The sequence below is a fragment of the Solanum lycopersicum genome, chromosome 11 (genome assembly GCF_036512215.1).
Source record: "Solanum lycopersicum chromosome 11, SLM_r2.1".
Taxonomy (NCBI): domain Eukaryota; kingdom Viridiplantae; phylum Streptophyta; class Magnoliopsida; order Solanales; family Solanaceae; genus Solanum; species Solanum lycopersicum.
This window is the reverse complement of record NC_090810.1, coordinates 58306370-58322021: the sequence shown is the minus strand read 5'-3', so window position 1 is coordinate 58322021 and position 15652 is coordinate 58306370. Positions and strand designations below refer to the sequence as shown.

Here is a 15652-nt window from a genome sequence, read left to right as displayed (position 1 = left end):
ATTTCCCAAATTATTTTGTAAAATTTAATATTGAACATCAATTATTAGGGATGATTTGATGAAATAGTCATATTAATTGTTATTTTCTTAATTGATATATAAAATTTAAATATGACAAATAAAAATTTAACGAAAAGGATAATATAATTTGGTATGAATACTAAATGCAAATTTATTATTATTGCGAGTTCTTTAAATGCAAAAGTACTTATATGAAATAGCTTATCCATCCTATTCTGGTCCCTACCAATAGATTTACATACTATAATATTCTCCCCATTTCTTCTTTCCCTATTTGGATATAATAATATTACATTTTATAAGAATAATAGAGCAAATATTAAAGAAATGATCATGATGACGATAGATTATTAGCGATGATTAAAAAAAATTAGGTGATTCATTCAATTTGTTTTAATTTTAATGGACAGAGTTACTGTTGCTGGTGTGAGATAATATGTGTCCCGTGAAGATAGTTAAACTGCACGAAAATTGGTCCAGACATCACAATCATCCAAAAAAAAAATGACCATGAAGACTTGGGATATAGAGAAAGTCTTTTTTATCTTTCCCTCTTGTCGAGAGCCATGTTCTTGAATATTAATATAGGGAGTCGCGACGAGGAGATCAATAGAAAAAAGAGATTAATCAATTAAAAGTTTATCAATTTTTTATTTTTTTTATAATCTAAGGGGAGCTTAAGTTCGACCTATTGTTTCAATAGTTGCTTGGCAAAAATTAAGATTCTGATAAAAATTTTACACAAATTTACAAGTGCAGCGTGATAGACAAAATAAACTATAACATTTCAACTGCATCAAAATAAGTCTTACTCTGCAAAAAAACAGCAAAATCCGATCCAATTTATCGTAATCGATTAGTTAACATGTTGGTTAACCGTATTCTGAAACACGGAAAAAAATCATTGAGCAAACTTTGTACAACTCCTCAAAGGTCCATTAATTAATCACCACATTTATATTGTAAATATGTAGTTAGAATTAATTCTGCCAACTTAATAGAAATAAGACCTAATACAATTCCTTATTGAAGAAAGATTTGAAGAACCACTTATCTAAAATTTCAATTAAAAATCAGATTTTTTAGTAGTCCTCTTTTTTTTATCTAAATAATTATATTAGTAGCTATCCTAAAATTCTTATTGGTTATGTATTTCTCCATATTAGTAACTTTTAGTTGAAACACTCACTAATTTTATATGAAAAAAGTAAATAAAAAAAAATATGAAAACAAATTTGGCACATTTAGGATTTAGCCCAAGTCTATGTTAATTAATTAATTACACATTTAGTATTGTAAGCTAGCTAAAAAGAGAGCTTTAGTTGGGCCAAACCTTTGATACAATTGAACCCTACTTAATTATAGAGTTGGCTTAAGAAATTAATATGGACTATAACAATTATATTGGTCTCACACTATCCTTTTGCATTCTCTATAGTCTATACATTCATTTTATTGATTTATTAACTCTGATATTAATTGCGCAGTTTAAAATATATTTTTAATATAATATAATATAATATTATTCATTTTAGGGCAAATCTCATGTGATTTTCTTCCTATGTACATTTTTAGGCCTAGGATGAATCTATAACATAAATTACTAAAAATTAAATGCCTCCCCTAATGTTAAATTGTGGTACTAATCTTCTAGTTTGCCTATATAAAGATGAGTTCATGGATTCATATCATATATCATTTTTAGTATAATTATTCACAATTTTAGAATTTAGCTTCCCATTTTTTACACTATTTTCCCCCCTAACAATATCTACACAATGGAATTATCTAAAATTGAACCATTTTTAGAAGGCAACACTATTCTCATTACTGGAGCCACTGGATTCCTTGCAAAAAGTACACTTTCTTTCTCTCTCTCTCAATATATATATATATAGACACGTATCAACAATTTTTTATTACTGTATTTTTAAAGAGAACGATATATTTATATGTTTGAAAATTATTGAACTTTTGATTTGTGTTGATTTTCCACATCAATAGGAATATCGATTATTTGCCTTCTTATATATATGGTCCTTGAACACTTTTATCCACAGTTAATTTTTGAAGTTGAGTTAAATTTGAGATATTTCGATCTTGATATCCGATATGAAGCCTTATTTTATATTGTTCACACTTCAATATCCAATTCCGAGTGTATGTTCAGGGAGAAATCGAACGTTCCTATCTAGGTTGGTATGTGGATTATTTGTCTTCTAATACATGTTTGTCAACAATTTTTACTTTAACTAACTTTTGGAGTTGAGTACGATTTATGTTTTTTAGGTCATCTTTAATAATATAGATACATAAATCACATGATATTTTTAAGATAATAACTTTTTTTATATATATATTTATTAATTTCATATATATCCCTTTTGTAATGTAGTTTTAGTGGAGAAGATACTTAGGGTTCAACCGAACATAAAAAGACTATTCCTTCTTCTAAGAGCTTCAGACACCGAATCAGCCCGAAAGCGCTTTAATGTTGAGGTATTAAACATATTATTATTCTTTTTGATAAAGATTTGTTTGCGTGTACCTCAATAATTTTATTAATTATAGCCTTAATTATATTAATATGTTATATATTATCGATAAAAATAGAAAATTACTTTTTCTTATTAGAACCTAGATATGTGGAAAGAAATTTCAAAAAATATCATTTACTAAAAATTTACTTTCTTCGTACAATTATAGTCATCACTATCTATTTGCATCTGGAAATCATCACCACCAAGCATTAATCAATTTTTACTATCAATCATCATCGATCATTGTGCACCTATTAATATTGATGATCACTAACAACCATCATTACACGTCATAATTGTTAACCATCTCCGCAATCGTGATCATTATTATCATTCACCATCTCTTTTAGAATGTGTTCCTTTAAATAAGCAGTTTTTTAATTAAAATATCATATAAAGTAATATTTCCTCTAATATTTTGAAAGATATATTTTTTAATTAATATTTTATTTAAATTTAAATTATTGCTTTTAAATAATTAAAATAAATCACATATATGTGCGTCCGCACACACAAAACAAATATTGTAAATTATCGGAATAATGCACAAGTACCCCTTCAACCTATGTCCGAAATCTTAGAGACACACTTATACTATACTAAGGTCCTATTACCCCACTGAACTTATTTTATTAATAATTTTCTACCCTTTTCGGTCTACGTAGCACTGTCATGTGGGCCCAATACTAGTTGACTTTTTTTTCAAGCTAGTGACACGTAGGACGAAAAGGGGTAAAAAATTACATATAAAATAAGTTCAGGAGGGTAATGGAATCTTAGTATATAATAAATGTGCATCTGAAATTTCGGACATAGATCGAGGGAGTACTTGTGCATTTTCCCTAAATTATCCATAAATGTTATGAAGCATATATGATTTGATGGGATTTGATTTTTTTTTTAAAAAAATTGACTTGCCAATTTTATTCACAGATTTTGCAGGCTGAATTGTTTAATGTTCTAAGAGAAAAAATAGGTACAAATAACTTAAATTCTTTGGTAGAAGAGAAGGTATTTCCAATTGCTGGTGACATTTCAATTGAGGATTTTGGAATTGAAAATTCAGAGATGAAACATGAGATGTTAAAAGAAATTGATATTATCATACACTCAGCTGCAACTACTAGATTTGATGAGAGGTATATAATCATATGATTAGTTTTAATAATATATCGACAATCTCTTATATCAGTAAATTTCATTTAGATATTCGAATTAGATTATGTTTTAATTGAGTGCTTCAATATACGAATAGGAACACTTCCCGTTCTAATTTTGAAAATAAATTATTTGTGATATCAAACGTCTATTACATAGTTAAGTAATTATCTATATAAATCATGATACCTTCTTTAATTACATACATTAGTTGCAATTGGAATATACATGAGGTTTTACATGTTATTGATTGGCTAATGTGTATAATTAAAAAGAGTGATATATTTGAAATTTGTTATAACTTATCTACGCAATGAATACTTGAGAACATGCGTAAATATTTTTGTGTAATTTGAGTTAGAAGTGTCTAATAAAAACACTTTATTATGCACTCAAATGCTTAATCAGAACAAAACATAGCTTGAATTTCTAAATGAAATTAACTGAGAAATTTTAGAGGTTATCGATATATTCCTTAATTTTAGTGCAAGAAATTTTGATTTATTTCTTTATGTCTAGTTTAACTAGTATCATTTTTTTCTTCTTCTTGTAGATATGATATTGCAATGAATATCAATGTGCTTGGTGCCTTCAATGTCCTCAAGTTTGCTAAAAGATGTGCAAATGTCAAAATTCTTGTTCATGTATCCACTGGTCAGTTTATATATGATGCACATTTTGGGACATACTTAATCTATTAGGAAAATGTACAAGTACCCCCTCAAACTATGAAATCATAAATACACACTTATACTATACTAATATTCTATTACCCCCTTGAACTCATTTTATAAGTAATTTTCTACCCCTTTTCGGCCTACGTGGCACTAGCTTGAAAAAAAGTCAATCAACATTGGGCCCACAAGATAGTGTCACGTAGGCCGAAAAGAGGTAGAAAATTATTAATAAAATAAGTTCAGTGGGATAATTAGGATCTTAGTATAGTATAAGTGTGTCTCTGAGATTTCGGACATAGGTTGAGGGGGTACTTGTGCATTATCCTAATCTATCAGATTTTTGTGTTTATGATTATCATTATAACACACTTCGAAATTGACTCGATCAATTGTTTAAATATATTCATCAAAAAGGCGCGTGCCAACGCTTATAAAATTTCATCCTATGAAATTTGACTCATTAATTTTGAAGCGTGTTTTGATGAACAGAGTTACTGATAGTTCAAGTAGAAAACACAATCACCTAATAGTTTAGGTAGAAAATTCAAAAAAAAAAGTGATACTTCGAAAATGTTTTAACTATTATCTCAATATTTGACTATAAATTTAATTTATTTCTAGTGTATTATATTAACTCAAGATCTCCCACTACACTCCTAATTTTGATAAATCTTTATAACTAGATTAATTTTGAGACGATCAATAAATATGTCATCTTTTATGTATTGTTTGTCTCACAGCTTATGTTGGTGGGGAAGGAGAAGGTGTTATATCAGAAAAATCATTCAATTTTGATGATTACTACATAGACATTGATGTGGAGAGGAAAGTGATAGATGACAAACTTAAGGAACTTGAAGCTCAAAATTTGACATCAAAGGAAGTGACAATGGCCATGAGAAACCTAGGCATTCAAAGGTGAGTTGAATTTTTTTAACCATAAAGACAGGGGCGGACTCAGGTTGAGCGAAGGGGTGTCGTGTCTTGGCAAATCAACGCGCTTAAACTTCATGTACAATCAAACATGTTTCAATAAAATGAAAGGAGGGAGTATGTCTATAAAGAAGAATATTTTATTTTAAAACTCGATTTCTAGTCAAACAAGTTCATACTTATATTACATCAACATGACTATTGATCATTTAGGGCAAGTTTACATGGATGGCCAAACACTTATTCCTTCACAAAAGCAATGGGAGAGATGATGTTAGGACACTTCAAAGAGAATATACAACTTGTTATAATACGTCCAACGATTATCACTAGCACTTATAAAGAGCCATTTCCAGGATGGATTGAAAGCACGAAGTAAGTTTTGTAAAATTGATATACTTTTTCTATTTCAATTTATGTGACACGCTTCAGATTTTTGAAAGTCAAACCCGTTTACAGTTAAAATTTAAACTATTTCACTCTCGAAAATTGCAGAACATTGGATACCTTTATGTTGATATATGGTAAAGGTATATCAAATGTCTTCCTTGCTGACCCAAACACAAATGCTGATCTGGTATGTCCTTTCTATACTTGTTCAAAAAAATTTAATACGATAAAGTTATTTTCGTGTGATTTATTGCTTACGTTTTGTGACAAAATGGTCATGAAATTGTAATGACTTACAGATTCCAGGTGATATGGTAGTGAACTCAATCCTTGCAACAATTGTAGCACATGGAAATAATAAATCATATCAAAATGACTTCATATATAACATAAGTTCATCTAAAGGAAATCTCTTGAAACTTGAGGATATGAGACTTTACACATTTAATTACTTCACCAAAAATCCATGGATTGACAAACATGGAAACATCATCAAAGTGAAGGAGATTACATTTTTAAGCAGCATGGATAGCTTTCAAGCATACATTTCAAGATATTATTGGCCCTTGTTAAAGGTGCGTATCGTTCTAATTTTATCGAATATCCTAAAGAGATCTCTTTGTTAAAGGTTTCTTTTCAATATAAAGTTTTTAATTTTCTCTTTTTCACCATCTACGATAACTATTCTCGCTCTCTACCCTCTTATTTTTCATGTGTATCTGGTATCTCAGATTCACCAGATACATCTAGTCTATACTAGTGCGATTCACTTGTATCTATGATATATTAGAGAAATTCCACTCACATCCCTCCTATTTTAGCTCGCCTTCCTAGACGCTATTTCAATGTATCTGCACTGATAGCAAATATTTGCATCTAAGTGCATCTGACTTGAAGTCTAATATAAAATATTATTTAATGAGATAAAATCTAATTATTTCAATCTACTAGGAGAATTAATAAATATGATAGAAATATTCATATAATTAGGTAGTTTTCTCCTTATTTAATGATATAATAAAGTTACATTTTCACAATACTACTTTTTTTTTTGTTTGGTAACAATAATAACTTATGACTTGTTCTTTCATATGTTTTAGGTACTACAATTGGCAAATGTATTGACATGGTATTATCTTATTGATGGAACCTACACAAATTTAAAAAGGAAGATTGATAATGCCATACGTCTATCAAAACTCTACAAACCTTATGTGATTTTTCATGGAAGGTATGATTGAAATCTTGAAAATAAGATCGATAAAGATAATGCAATATGTGTGATGATCATTAAAAATTATTTATTTTATCGGTGCATATATTTACTTATAAGTACTTATATTAATGGTTGTTGTAAAAGATACTTTACACTATCAAGTCATCTAAAAATTATCTACATGTAAGCCTCTTTAAAATTTAACATTTTGTGATCTGTAATCTTGAAAATAAGACAATCAGAATACCTACTACTACAACATGCTAATTGGTTGATCTGATAGCGTAAAAATTTCATACACTGACGATGTATATTTTTTTAATAATTTATTCAGATTTGATGATTCTAACACCGAAAGGTTGAGAATGAGAATGAAAGATTGCAAGATGGATGATTTGCTCAATTTTGATCCAAGTTGCATCAATTGGGAGGATTACTTCATGAATATTCACATTCCTGGGGTTGTGAAGCGATTAGCCTAACGATCATATTTTTTTAAGCCGTTGAAGACATAATTAAGTAAATTAAATTATATTTTTATAATAATTTTAACTTTTTTTGGGATCATGAAATAATTATTGCACTTTATTATAAGCTTCAGGCATATTAGTTATTCAATCTACAATAATATACTTTCAACGAATTATATTCGTTACTAAGTTATTTTTAAATAGCATTTAAAATAATAAGTTCACAATAATGTAACATGCTTAGTGTAATTTCACGAATGGAGACTTAATATGTCAAGTTAGACTGACAATATCGACAAAACAAATTTATTAAAATCTGATAGAATATATGTCTTCACTTAACAAGTAATGGACCAGGTCCCTTACTACACTAATGAATAAAAACAGAAAGTTAAATGCAGTAAAATCAACATGATGATTTTACGTGGAAACCTCCTTGCTCAAGGGAGTAAAACCACGACCTGTCTCACAGGATTTTCAATCGTTTTCACTAATCTTCAAAAGTAAAAGTAAAACACGATTACACCAAATGTAAGAAAGAGTTATCAATCTCACAGTTAAGCAATAGTCCTCTATTGCTTAACAAGCCTAAGTAGAAAACAATCTACCCACTAAGCTATCCCACCTGGACAACCTAGACTTTTAACAATATACACCAATTCCTTTATAGATTCAGGAATGGTTTACAGTTTAAGAACAAGAGAATGTATTCCCAAACAACTAGACGAAAAGCTCCAGAAATTGTTGTTGTTCTTGGAATAATTCTGCCTTTGCTTTGTAGTAGCCTTTGCAAGAGTTCTTGTTGAATGCCTTGAATCGGACCCGCTACAAACAGAAAGGACGGGGGTCTCGCTGTGGCAAACCCTATTCTGTAATTCTGTTTTTGCCTCTCCATAATAAAACTGCTCCCTCTCTTCCCGTGGACGTAGCCAATTTATTGGTGAACCACGTAAATCTGTTGTCTTGTTTTTTGCGTTTATATTTTCTCGTATTATCTCAAATTCCGCACAACAGTTCTTGAAAAGTTTTCATCAAGTTGCAAAAACTGCTTCAAAATGTTTAGGAAAGTGCCTTTTGTATAGACAAGTCACTTTCCTAAACCTCTTTGCCATTGGTTGGAAAAGTCACACTTTCTGACGCCATCGGAAAGTGTGCACCTACTTTCTGTACCGTCTCCAGCTGGCAGTCGGCTGACTCATCATCATGAGAGCCTGGTACCTCTACTAGGTCCCTGGGTTTGTTTCATCTGCAACACTTAAGTAAGAACCTGCAATACTCAAGTAAGAAACCTGGTACCTTTACAAGGTCCCTAAGTTTGTCAAATCATCAAAACTACAAATAACAAAATCCATTCATAATAAGTTTATGAATATGTTTAATATATTTGAACAATAATAGTATTAAAGGGAATAGTTTATGAATATGTTTAATATATTTGAACAATAATAGTATTAAAGGGAATAATTTATACTAACACCCATAGTTTTATTTAGGTAAAAAGAGATCTTTATTATGGTGGGGTTGTCACACCTCGAACGTATAATTTGATCGTGATCGACACTCAAAATTATTATTGATCCCAAATAAAATTATTGACCTGACTTACTACTCCGTAAGACTAAATATTGTATGGATGTTTTTAAAAGATGAGCTACACAACTGATGTAGAAAACATAACTCAAATAGCTTTATAAATAATAAGTCTTTATTGAAATGAGAATAGATGTCATAATAAGATCCTCAATTACGTACCTTATTATGTTAGTGAAAAAACTTATAAGATAATAAAATTGCAAGGTTACAATAGAAAATAAAATGAAGAAATTAATCTTTTCAGGCTGAGGTGCGGATATCTCGCTCTCTTTAAGGAGATTCAAGCCCACTGCAGCAAATGTTTTCACCGGTCCAGCAGTAGTCCTCTTTGACTTGTCCCCTCCAGGATACAACAGCCTTCAGAAAGTATAACTCAACAACTCTGGACAAGAGTTGAGTCCAAAGCTCCACAAAAAAGAACACCTCCCTTTAACTAATAAGAACTCTCTTTTAGACTAATTCTTTCACTCTTTGTTTTCTCTTGTGTTTTTTGTGTGTCCCAAACCAAATGAATACCACCACTATTTATACTACAAGAAGTATTCTTAGAAATAAATAGGAAGATAATGGAGGTAGTAAATAGTAAAGATAATGACCTTAGGAGTTTCATAGGTTACAATAGGAATTACACAGGTTACATAAGTTACAATAGGAGTTACATATGTTACATAGGTTACAAAGAGTAATGGAGGTATTAAGAATGAAATAAAGTGATGGACAACCAATGTTAATGGATGATGTAGAAGTTATTCATTCCAATGTTTTCTTATAACTTCAAAATAAAACAATTTAATATGTTAAATATTAATATTAAAATGCTAATAACCTAACATATTATTCTACTAAGAAACAAATACTGACACAAGAATACTGTGAATTATTTGAGAATTTTTCCTACGAAAATCTTTTACAACTATTTCATGCGAATTTTCTTGCAAAAATTTCTAAATTCTTCAATATTAGAATATGTTACCTACGGAATGTATATTCCCAACAAATTCTGTAGGTAAATTTGGCGTCATTTTGCGTAAAAAATGAACTTGCGATATTACCTGGGGGAAAGTAATGGTAAGTACATTGTCTCTAGCTAAATCCGCACGTACATGAACCAAAAAGAATATTTTAAACTTTTTTCTTATGCCATAGAAAAATCCCCAGGTAATCAATCCTACAGGTGTTTCTGGAGATATTTTGGTGAAAATTTATCTTCTGATTTTATTACTTGGGAAATGATTTGGGGATTAGTTGCTGTGAAATTTGTTGGGAATTTATATTTGGAGATTTATGTAGGAATTTTATTACTTGGAAAATTATTTGGTGATTAATTGCTGTGAAATTTGTCGGGGATTTATATGCGGGGATTGACCTAGAGATTTTATTATTTTGAAAATTATTTGGGATTAATTTGTTGCGTAATTTTCTGGGGATTTATATAGATTTACCTAAGAATTTTATTACTTGCAAAATATTTAGAAACTTTTTGCTACAAATTCAGCTGAAAATTATTTTTTGAGAATTTACGTAGGAATTTCGTGAATTTAAAATTAACAAATTATATAAAGAACATTACAATAACATTAGTAAAGTAATTTTAATAGGAAAATTTTAAAATCGAAGATAACAAATAACAAAAAGAAATAAAAAGTTAAACTAGCTAGTGAGCACGTACTCGGATTAAAAAAAGGTGCTCAAGGAAATTAGTTTGTTGACTCATTATTGAGATTGTTGATGGGTCATCACCAAACGAGAAATCAAAGAGGTGAGAATTCGTTGTCCAAAGATGATAGAGAAGTATGTATATCTTCACGACCTGAACAAGGGGAATATATATATATATATATATATCTTCACGACCTGAACAAGGGGAATATATATATATATATATATATATATATATATATATATATATATATATATATATATAAAATCAATTCTTATTGATAAATATTCATTTGCACGCACCTCAATAATTTTATTGATTTTATCAATATGTTATAAATTATCTATAATTATTTTCTTTGATGGATATAGTATTTCATTATTATTTTATTTAAAAAAAACTGTTGATTTGCAAGTTCCATTCACAGATTTTGCTGGCTGAATTATTTAATGTTCTAAGAGAAAAAATAGGTGCAAATAACTTAAATTCTTTAGTAGAAGAGAAGGTATTTCCAATTGCTGGTGATATTTCAATTGAGGATTTTGGAATTGAAAATTCAGAGATAAAATATGAGATGTTAAAAGAAATTGATAATTGATATTATCATACACTAAGCTGCAACTACTAGATTTGATGAGAGGTATATATTCATATGATCATATTTACTTTGGCAGAATATATCGATAATCCCTTATATATATATATATATATATGGACGATGTCAGTAAAAATTCATTTAGATATTTGAATTAGGTCATGTTTCAGTTGAGTAATTGAAGAAATAAATGGAAGCAGTTTCCATTCAAATTTTGAAGAAAAAATTGTGTGTATTCTTAATCATTTGCTACGTAGTTAAGTTATCCACATAAATTTTAGGCATAATATATATATATTGGATCTTAAATTTTCAAATTTTAACTTTGACCTCCAACTTTCATAATGTATAAACAGACATTTTAACTATCCAACTTTTAAATAAGTAAACACATGAGTTCTACATGACACAATACATGTAGGACACCACGTAGGACAAAAATGACATGTTGGATGACATATAGGACATGCGTGTCTGTTTGTTCAACTTTATACAAATTTAAGTGTGTACTTGTGCACATCCAAAGTTAAAGGACATAAATGTGATTTGAAGCCAAGTTAAAGGGCATAAATATGTATTATGCCTAAATTATATTACCTCCTTTAGTTACACACATCAGCTTAATATACATGATGTTTTACAAGTTATTAATGTAATGTGAATAATTAGATAAGTTATATATTTGAAGTGGTTAACTTATTTACGTAATGGACAGTTGAGAACAAACACATATATTAGAAGTGGTTAACAGGAATATCTTATCATGTTCTTAGCCAGAACAAAACATAGCTCGAATGTCTAAATGAAATTAATTGAGAAATTTAAGGGATTGTCGAAGTATTCCGATCTTATTTATTTAATTTTGTTGCAAGACATTTTGTTCATATATCCACTGGTCAGATTTTTTTTTTTATATATGATACTCATTTTCTAAGTGAATTTAGAATTTTTATTTAATGAGTTCAAGATTTGTATGTTTGGAAAATGACTTGACTTGTTGTTCATATCATATTAAATACTATAATATAATTTAATACAATTATCATCAACAAAATCATTAATAAGATTAACCACTAAACACTTTTCATGACCACATTTTTAAGTTTGCCTAAAAAACATCACCCTTTTTCTTCACCACATTTTTAACGAGGAATATATCTGTTCTGATTTCAAAGTTATAAATAAATTGAGTTTATAGCCAAATATTAAAATAGTAGTACAAGCAAATTTAGCACTAGATAGCGTTTAATGACCTTTTATTAAACATAAAAATATCATTAAATATGAATAAATACAAGCAAGGGAGGCAAGGTCTTACCATACTAATTCTAATAAAATACCTAACATTTACTACCTAATAAGCATGAAAAAAATAAGAGGTAGAGAGAACTAAGTATTTTCTAATCACCACAGAGTTTGTAATACACTCCATGGTGATATTACAAAGGAGGTGCTTAATTGGAGCAACGGTAAAGTTATTTTTGTCTGTTCGAGCCGTGGAAACAGTCACTGATGCTTACATTTTGTCATGAATTATAGATTCCAGGTGACATGCTGAAGTCAAACATTTCATGTTTCATTATTTTATAAAAAATCCTTGGATTGAGAAAATGGGAACAAAATTAAAGTCAAGGAGAGATTACATTTTTAAGAAGCATGGATAGCTTTCAGGCACATATTTCAAGATATTATGGGACCTTGTTAAAGGTGCGTATCGTTCTAATTTTATCGGATGTCATCCTACGAACTATAATTTGGTGGCTCTAATCATTCAAACGAACGTGGGTGACATAAATTTAATCTCAAGATTGGCCCATGAGGTCATATATCATGTAGAATTTAGTTGAGAGAAAGATTGTGTGATGTCCCAACTTAAGATTAGAAGTCCCACATCGATAAAATATAAGAGAGATGTTGGATACTTAAATAAGCAGAGCTTACCATCGTTTAAAATTCGTGTAGGACTAGACCCAGATTAAAGCAAAATATATCACTAGCGAGCTGAGCTGTTAAAAATGGAGTTAGTTTTATTAGTCTATTCATATCTCTAGTAAACTATGAGACTTGAATTGTCATTTGGCCAAGTATTATTATAAAGTTATTTCTTGAATAAAGTCTTCCGTGTGAGTTAAGACTTAATCAAATGTTTGAAGTTCAAATATTAGGTTGGAGTCAATGAATTACTCTTCAAAATAGGATGAATCGATATTAATAAAATATTAAAGAAATAATTATCTCCTTATAAACATTAGATTAATAGTCCCCAAAAAATAAAGCTTTAACCATATTAAACGAAACATAAACAACAAAATATGTCTTTTAGCCATCAAAGTAGTGTTATCGACTCCGTATAATTTTGAATAATGGACTTGCCAAGACATCATTTAATCCAAATAATTTGAGCGACATACGTTATTTCATTGAACTCCAAGAGATGCGTTTTTATACTTTTAATAACTTATCAAGTCCACAACTAATTATATAAGATGTATAATATTTAGATCTGTATGTAGAGGCCTTGAATAGGAGAAAAACTCTCACAATGATGAATAAAATATTTGTACCACTTTTTGAAAATATAAATATATATTAATGAAATAATTACATATCTTTTCTAAAGACCTTAGTGATGAACAACTACATATAAATGAATAATTAATAACAAAATTTAGGGATAATGCCCAAGTACCCCCTCAACCTATGCCCGAAATCTCAGAGACACACTTATACTATACTAAGTTCCTATTACCCCCCTGAACTTATTTTATTAATAATTTTTACCCCTTTTTAGCTTACGTGGCACTATCTTGTGGGCCCAACGATGGTTGACTTTTTTTTCGAACTAGTGTCACGTAGGCTAAAAAGTGGTTGAAAATTACATATAAAATAAGTTCAGGGGGGTAATAGGACCTTAGTATAGTATAAGTGTGTCTCTGAGATTTCGTGCATAGGTTGAGGGGGTACTTGGATATTTTCCGCAAAATTTATAAACACTTAGAATCAAATCTTTTTCGTTTTAAGATTAAAAAAACATTTCATTTCTTCTTTGGATAAACTATTCTTGACAATTTATCGTAGAGTTATACTTTTGAAAAGACTTGTATTATCAATATTCAAAAGTAGATTATTGACGTAATTCACCATTGCGCAAAGTATGGATAAATTACCTAATATATATTAATACTGTTAAATATAATATAGTGACAATTTCTTATTGAAATTCAATCCTTTACTTATCGTAGAGATAGATTCACACATAATTTAATAAGACTATTATCTATTTGATAGTGTTGAATAAATATTGCACTAATTATGCAGCAATTATAATTTTACCATGACACAACCGATTAAATAAAATATTATATTATATAGACTAGCAGTATTTGGAGCGTCATGATTATTTTATTTTGGATGGTCAAATTAAAATCTATATTTATTGGACTTTATGTAACAACTTAGGTATCTTAAATCTTAATGCAATAAATAATTGATATTAACATTCCATAAATTTAAATTAAAAGATTATTTTTTTTAAAAAAAAGATTTTAACTATATCTGTTTAGGTAAGTCATTAACAAGAATTAGATTCTGCAATTTAATTATTTTTTCCATATTTTAGAATGTTAGATTGAGCATTTATTGCTTTATTTTTATTTTTCTCATCCTTTGTTTTGTGTTCTTGTTTTTTAATTACATTTCCTAGTTTCATGTTTGTTTATCTTTTCATGTTATTCTCGTCATTTTAGTGATATATGCAAGTTATTTTCTATAAAGTTTATTTACTACAAAAAAATGCTAAATTGTTTTACATTTCATTTGAATGGGTGTAACTTTTGAAATTTCTTATTCTTTATTTTTAATTTACAATTATACGAACATATAGAGTAAAATTTCATAAACTGACCTATCAAATCGTTGTTAAAATAACGATAACAGGAAAAAGTATTATTTTTATCATAAAATACATAGATATATATTGCGTACAAATAACTTAAAGTAGAGTCAGATTATTAATATTAATACAAAAGTCATACAAATTTACATGACAACTACGTTCGCCAAGTTCTAATACTTGTTACTTTTATGGAAAAGTTTTTTTTTTTTTTTCTATCTAGACTATTTCACCATCGACTACATGATAGAACCAGTTTGTTTGTCAAGCACCTCGTTTATCTAATAGTATATTTTAATTTGTTTTTATTTTTAATTGTATTATAAGTCTATGATCCTACAAAAGAGAGCAAGCCATTAGAAAATATATATCAATTAAACTCTCTAGTGAAAAATATATTCGCAAATCAAATGAGAGTCAGAGCCAAGATTTCAAGCTTATAAATACAGATTTTAGTTAATCTATATATTGCTAAATACATATATTCATGTTCTATATATAATAGTG

The 15652-nt window shown here is 28.8% G+C and overlaps 1 protein-coding gene across 1 annotated transcript; it reads left to right on the top strand.

The window, feature by feature from the left end:
- The first annotated feature begins 1717 nt into the window (after positions 1 to 1717).
- On the top strand, positions 1718 to 7648 carry LOC101254867 (probable fatty acyl-CoA reductase 4). The gene is made up of 10 exons (XM_004250993.5): positions 1718 to 1878; positions 2417 to 2520; positions 3495 to 3700; positions 4273 to 4373; positions 5137 to 5314; positions 5543 to 5704; positions 5825 to 5906; positions 6019 to 6294; positions 6820 to 6950; positions 7270 to 7648. The coding sequence occupies exons 1-10, from the start codon at positions 1800 to 1802 to the stop codon at positions 7415 to 7417; spliced, it is 1467 nt and encodes a 488-aa protein (XP_004251041.2). The 5' UTR covers positions 1718 to 1799; the 3' UTR covers positions 7418 to 7648.
- Positions 7649 to 15652: the final 8004 nt, after the last annotated feature.